General features: G+C 37.2%; 1 protein-coding gene across 1 annotated transcript; it reads left to right on the forward strand.

The window, feature by feature from the left end:
• The first annotated feature begins 969 nt into the window (after positions 1 to 969).
• On the forward strand, positions 970 to 3,956 carry LOC147865140 (uncharacterized). The gene is made up of 4 exons (XM_087317892.1): positions 970 to 1,243; positions 1,544 to 1,850; positions 2,334 to 2,547; positions 3,193 to 3,956. The coding sequence occupies exons 1-4, from the start codon at positions 1,110 to 1,112 to the stop codon at positions 3,624 to 3,626; spliced, it is 1,089 nt and encodes a 362-aa protein (XP_087174018.1). The 5' UTR covers positions 970 to 1,109; the 3' UTR covers positions 3,627 to 3,956.
• The last annotated feature ends 2,849 nt before the right edge of the window (positions 3,957 to 6,805 follow it).

Here is a 6,805-nt window from a genome sequence, read left to right on the forward strand (position 1 = left end):
AACATTTACATTAATCAAAGAGTAACAAAGTCATACAAGTGATTAGTACAAGGCTATGTGTAAAGCACTGGGCATTAATTCATCATAAGAGAGAAGCAAAGCAATAGTTAAAAGAGAGCTCAAGTCTAGAGATTGTGAAGAACCCTTGAATCGAGCTAGATAATTAGCTTTTATACCTCATTACATATCTAAGGGTCCTTTTTTTATTATCTATTTGCTCTTTCATACTTGTGGGAACACACGATCTTTTCCCTAAGTTCTGCTAATGATCTTTCTCTTTGTGTAAGCCGATGTGAATCTTGCAACACTGCCATGTAAGGTAAGTACTTACCACTTACACCAATGGGGGTGTGGAATGAATCCAACTCGAGAAAATGTGAGAGGTCTTGGAACGAATGCATGCATTAGTTTTGTGTTACTTCTCGCTCCAACACAATCTAGTGCCAATCAATTCTTTGGAAGAAGTCAGGTCGTCATTAGTTTTGTGTTACTCCTTGGGCCAACACAGTCTAGGGCCAATCGAATCCTTGAAAGAAGGTAGCTCTTCTACGACCATTCCGTTCCTCATGTGATCACAATGTGAATTTGATACTAGAAAACATAGTATGTAATATACTCGAAAGCATTGGCAAACATTCTTTTTCATATGCATGCGAACGAATGCGTATGTTATCGAAACATTATTATGTGTTTTGTTTTACACTTTTTACCTTAACTTTGTTACCTTAAAAAAAATTACCCTATAATAAATAATGAATACAAAAGTATGGTATTTTACATACATACATACATACTTCGAAGGTGTTTACCATACGCGAATGATTGGAACATTATCGAATGCGAATGCGCGTAGGATACGTATGCTAGAAAATGTGACCAGTTTGACCAGTTTTGGCCGAAAACGATAATAGAATCTGGAAGACGTATATGACATTCTAAATTTCTATGTATATATCTTCCCACTCTCACGCGCTCTCTCTCTTTCTCTCATTTTCTCTCTCTATGAATATTCAGATATCCAACCATCATTCCCCCAAACACTCGATCGGGTATTTGACGAGTTCACTGCACACTGTAGAGAGAGAAGGAAGAGAAGAAAAAGAAGACAAATGTCTGAAGACGGTTCTTCTGGACCTCTCAATCCTCACGCTTACCATATCAGAAGCTCTAATGGAAGTCTTGAGTGTTATGTGATAAACTGGGTGAACAGCCAAACTGCCACTTTCTGCCAAGACTATGAAACGTAAGTAAAAAGTTTGTAATTACCTTGTTTATATAGGTTTTAATTTGATAATCATATATAATGAACTATATACATATATGGGATATACATATGCATATTACACATGCACATATATATGTGTGTTGTGTGTTTTTATGTATGAGATTTGTATATATATGTATTTGCTACTTCATGACAGTAGCTCAGACATTTATAATCAAGGAGATATGACTATTTTCTTTATAGTATATTGTGTAAACTATAAATGATATCTTAAAATTGTTTAGAATCGGTATGTAGTAATATTTCGCTTTTGAGTAGGCCTAAGGAATTCCACCATCCAAAACAAAGAGTGACGGCCCGCCTCCTATTCTCGGTGTTCATTTGTATGACAGTGAGTATATCGCTTTTAGTTTTTCTGTATCAAGAGGATATCCCGTTCAAAACTGTCCGATACTGGGGTTCGAGCTACGCAGAACAGCAGTTCGTACCAACAATTTATAGTGCGAATGCGACACAAAGCCCCAATTACAAGGCAATTACAGCCTCCATGCTGTGTCCCTGCTCGAACACTGCTGTTTCGTGGATGTCGTATGTTGATTTCTACACAATATCATATACCCTGAAGGTTAGTTTCAATCCATACTATTCAAATCAAGATTTTAAATATTGGGCCCAAAACTTATTTACTACAATACCCTTATGTTTTAAACATTTCCTGAGTACCCCTCTCTAGAAGTTCCTCATGTACTACGGAGGGTTCGTCAAGTATTTTATAGAAACTTAGGGGTATTGTGGTAAACACCTGCATTTTAGATAGAATGAGGTAATTTTTGTGATTTTCTCTTGAATCAAAGCTATGAAAACCTCTTCAATTGGAGATAATAAATTGTAATTGAAAAATATCTTCAACTCTAGGCCGTAATGGTTTCAGAATATCAATATCTATTTGGTTAAATCAAATGTTTTTTGAAGCTCTTGAAGTTGGTATTTGGAAGCTTGTTTTTAGTGTTTAAGTATATGGATGTATGAGCATAGATGGAAGATTTTCAGCATTTGGAAGATGACTTTGTAATGCACAAAGTGTTTATGATTATGATTTTCTCATTAGGGGGCAACACGAAACTCTACCATAAGCAATGGATCGGATTTTTGTCTTAAGGAAATGTCTCATCTTGATATCAATAACTCTTATATCACTAGGATTGGTTGCCCAAATCTGGTTAACTCAATAGTGAACAAGGTAGATGACAGAACCGTTTTTGAATCTACTGCTTTAATGGATCCAGTTTTACTTAATGCAACTGTAGTACGACACATTCAATGTGAGTTTTTTCCCCCTTTAGTTTCTTTTCAGTTTACTCTTGTATTATTTATTCATTAAGGTAATTAGCTTATTGTTTACAGTCTTCTGTTATGGAAAATGAATTTGTAAATGCATTAGGAAAAGTTTGAACTCAAATTTGGGCCTTGTAAGAATTATGATCTCACGGACATACTTCTGAGTAGGATGACGACCAGAGTTGAATTCCTAGCCTGTCTCATCTTATGGCTTGCAATGCAAGAGGCCGAACAAAGTTGCCAATCTTTCACTAAATATATAGAAAAGATTGGATATTTTTGTCCTTAGCTTCATTATATTTTTTAGCAATTTCTTTTGCATGAGCCTAGATTGTCTACCAAATACAGCAAACTTGGCAATATGTAACTTCATTACCTTGGAGAATGGAACCCCAAATTTTAAATCTTTCTCAGGCAAAGGCAAATAAAGAAAATGGAAGCTTTCTTTGAACATAGAAAAACAATTTGGTATTTTTGATGGAAAATAGTAACTAAATATTTGAGTTTTTAATAACTTATAAGCAAACCTAAACAATCGGAATCAGTAAGCCAACTCTGCCCTGCATGATCCTAAATTTTTGAGACTCTTTTCTTTACTATTAACTAAGTTTACTCTTGTCTGAATGCAGCCAATCTAGTGAATGCATTGAATGATTGTGTGTTTCTGATGTCCAATTCAACGAATTGGAATGAAAGTGAGCCATTCAATATCCTCCGGAATACATATGAGCTGTTTGCTGACATGTTAAAACTATATGCCTCAAATCCACATGTATCAAACACTGAATTTTGGATCATGGCCAATGAGACAATTTCAACTTCTAACATGCCCCTCATTCAAGTATTGGATAATCAGCGAGCCCTTGGCATTCAAGTCAATTGGATTTCTTATCTTGAACAGTGTGATCCAGTGTATTGTGATGTTGTAAAGGAAGTGTCTTTTACAGCCAAATGCTTCTCTATTTTAGCGGAAATTGGTGGCATTGGTGCCCTTTTGCTGATTGTTATCCGGAAAATTTTGTGGCCGTTACTTCGAATTGTATGTGGGTGGCAAAATATCTGAGGGTTATTGTGTGGATATGTGCTCAACATTCTCCCCAAGCATAGTAAAACAATCTTCCAAAGCTTTTCATTAGAAATGAGGGTTGCATTCTTTTGTAAGTTCCCCCGTCACGATTCATAATCAAGATTAAGTATTTAGGTAAAGGACATCCTGAGCAAATTCTTCCATTTTTTTGATAGATCAACTCCACCATCTTTATTGTACATGACCTCCAGTTATAACCAATGCCCAATTGTTGTTTATAGGGAATGTTGTTCCACGTAGCCAAATATCTAATTTGAAAATGTACTAATACCAAGATTTGCATCGGTTCAAATTTTCTCAACAAAACCCTTCCCTTTGTGGATGTCGTGGAGTAATAAATTATGTGCATGTTTACATGCCCACGTTGCCTTTGTATGTGGGAATAGTTACGATGCTGAGTTACAGAGGAATACTCTCTTGAAACAAATATATTGTAAGTTTCTAACAAAGTGGAAAGTTAGATCTAATTATGTTTACTTTTGTCCATAGGTACACGTGGTTGGCTAATGTACACGAGAAAGGATACCCAATTTCATAATATAACACTACTTTGGTTCATTTACAAAGCTTCATGTTTTATATGGATCGAAAACGAGTTTCATTTTGTGTTCTATCAAATCACGAAATCCATATGCACATTGTATCCTCTAAAGGGTCTCCTTTTGTATGTATAGGTAAAGGAATGTCTTTTGCTCATTTTTGCTCTAAGATTGGGTTATAACTTATCACATAGATGTTTTCAGTCTACCATAAACATTAAAAAATAAAAATGTTTGCTCATCCTCACCAAATTAGCTCTAGTTTTTTTTTCTGAGAAAAAACTGCTTCCCATTAGTTAAGTGAATCACATATGCAAATCACGCTACATACACTCTAAGTATCTATAGATACTCTACTATTTACAAGTCACTTCCATATATATTTGGTTATTGTTGTGTGACACCTTAGATAAAAAAAGGTGGGGCAATCGCTGTCTACATAAAATCAAATAGCTATCGTACAAAACTTGTTATTTTTGAACAATCATCAAGACACAACTAGCAAGCTGCTCAACGCAGCTAGACATTGATATCACCGAAAGCAACATGGGTGATTTGCCTGCCAAGGGGGTAGTGTTACACCGTAGATAAAAAAAAAGTGGGGCAATCGTTGTCCACGTAACAGCAAATGGTTGCTTCACAAAACTTGTTATTTTTCAGCAAGCATCAAGGCACAACTAGCACGCTTCTCAACGCAACTAGACATTGATATTATCGAAAGCAATATGGGTGATTTGTTCAACAGGGGCTAGAACTAGTGAGGGGCTAGAAGCACCATTTCAGATGTCCTGATGTGAAGTCTACCAGTGGTGTGGTTTCCTAGAATGAGATAAATTGTGCTCATGCCAACTCTTGAGACTCTGAATCTCCCTATAGGTTTTCGAATTGTGCACACAAGGATACCACTAAATCAGTCCATATAGCTATGATGACATGTGCAATTGTGTGTGTTTCCCCTTGAGTACCATTTCAGACATATGTACTTCCAAATGTTCTACATACTGATTGATGCCATAGTTGACCATGCTTTATGTAGATTTCGTGATCCCCAAATTTGTGTACATCCAATTGTTGTCCATGTCTAGTGGGTTATGTGCACTCTGAGGACTAAGGAGTCCTGCGCTTCACACATCCACACATTCTTTTGCAGAGACCACCATATAGCATAACCAAATGAAATCAAGCCTTCCATGCCGCATGCCACCAAAATGCGTATAATTATTTCCCATATTATATTTGCATATGTTCAACCGATTCTAAATCGTAGTTGCAGCTCTTACAAGCACCATCTTTGCCTCTCCATTGTAGATATTTACCAACTCGGATGGCTTTATGACTAATAAGCCAAAGAAAGGATTTGCATTTTTCAGGCAAGTTAGTTGCCCATAACTTTCTCTATAAGCCTGCATATAAATGTCATCTAAGCCCTCCTCCCTCCATTTACTTCCAAGTGCATCTTTGTGAATTCCCTATTGCTAAATGATATTTAGGCCAATTTTTCCTGCGCCCCATAGAAATTTTGAGGGTTCCTAACTAACTTTTTGTAGCTCCACCCTCACTTGGATCTAGACCTGAGACACATCACGCAACTTGTGGGGCCCTTGGTCAATTTCCCTGTTTTACCACTAGTAGTAATTAACCGTATTGGATTCCCTCTTGCGTTATGTATACATCTTCGTTGACGCGTATCTGTATATCAGAGTGCACCACATCCTTGATCTCATGCAACTCATTTGTTGTGTCAAACCAACCTTCCCACAGATACCTTGCATTTGTGCCATCCATGTTGTCCCTTATTCCCTCATACAATCTCATAGTGTTCGAGATCACATTCAGCATAGTCACCCCCCAATCACCCATTTTTTGCATTTTTTTTGTAGCAACTGAATTGAAAAGCTCCTTTTGTTCACACCAAGATGCCAACGTGAGCGCCAGATTTTGTCAATTTTTGCCCACAGAAGACCCGCAGACTATCCTAGCATACTACCATTGGCATCCTTGAAGTTGGGGGGTCCATAACAACGACTGTTGAGACCATTCCAAGGGAGAGTTTGGGGCTCTCCAAAAATTCCTTTTTCTCAACAGTTTCCAGGCTTTCATGACTGACCGCATCAGTCCATTGTCCATGGTCCACGGAATCTTCATGTTCCATTTCTTTATAAATGCCCGGCAGGGCGTGTCTAGCCATTGATCCCCCACTCTAGGTTTCCATACATTTAATCTACGATGGGTTAACATTTTCCACATTTCCTCTCCTAGAGTTAAGCATCTCACAACAAAATTTTCCATTAGTGCCATGCTTTGTATTTTTGGATCGATTACACCTAAGCCTCCATCTTTCTTTTTTCGTGCTATGGTCTTCCATGCCACTTTACTCGTTACATTGCCCTCAGTCTTGTTGGCCCAGAGAAATTGAGTAATGTCTTTTTTTATTCCTACAAGCCCTGTTTTGTCCTAAATCCAATAATAAAGCGCGTGTCATAGCATTGAAAGTTAGCTCCAGTTTTACATGATGGTAGTAAATGGTATAAGCAAGTTGTAATGAGCATATATTCTAAAGTTGTGCTTTATGTCAAACCAGTCAAGGAGTTTACATAGTCCTCTCCAAACCAATGC

This window comes from Azolla caroliniana, unplaced genomic scaffold (genome assembly GCF_043228905.1).
Source record: "Azolla caroliniana isolate FFs.n. ecotype wild unplaced genomic scaffold, voAzoCaro1.0.p SCAF_4, whole genome shotgun sequence".
NCBI lineage: Eukaryota > Viridiplantae > Streptophyta > Polypodiopsida > Salviniales > Salviniaceae > Azolla > Azolla caroliniana.

Excerpts from the sequence above, each read along its gene's own strand:
- LOC147865140 (XM_087317892.1), top strand. The coding sequence starts at position 1,110 with ATGTCTGAAGACGGTTCTTCTGGACCTCTCAATCCTCACGCTTACCAT. Across the intron at positions 1,851-2,333 it reads CAATATCATATACCCTGAAG|GGGGCAACACGAAACTCTAC; the intron begins GTTAGTTTCAAT and ends TTTTCTCATTAG. Across the intron at positions 2,548-3,192 it reads TGTAGTACGACACATTCAAT|CCAATCTAGTGAATGCATTG; the intron begins GTGAGTTTTTTC and ends GTCTGAATGCAG.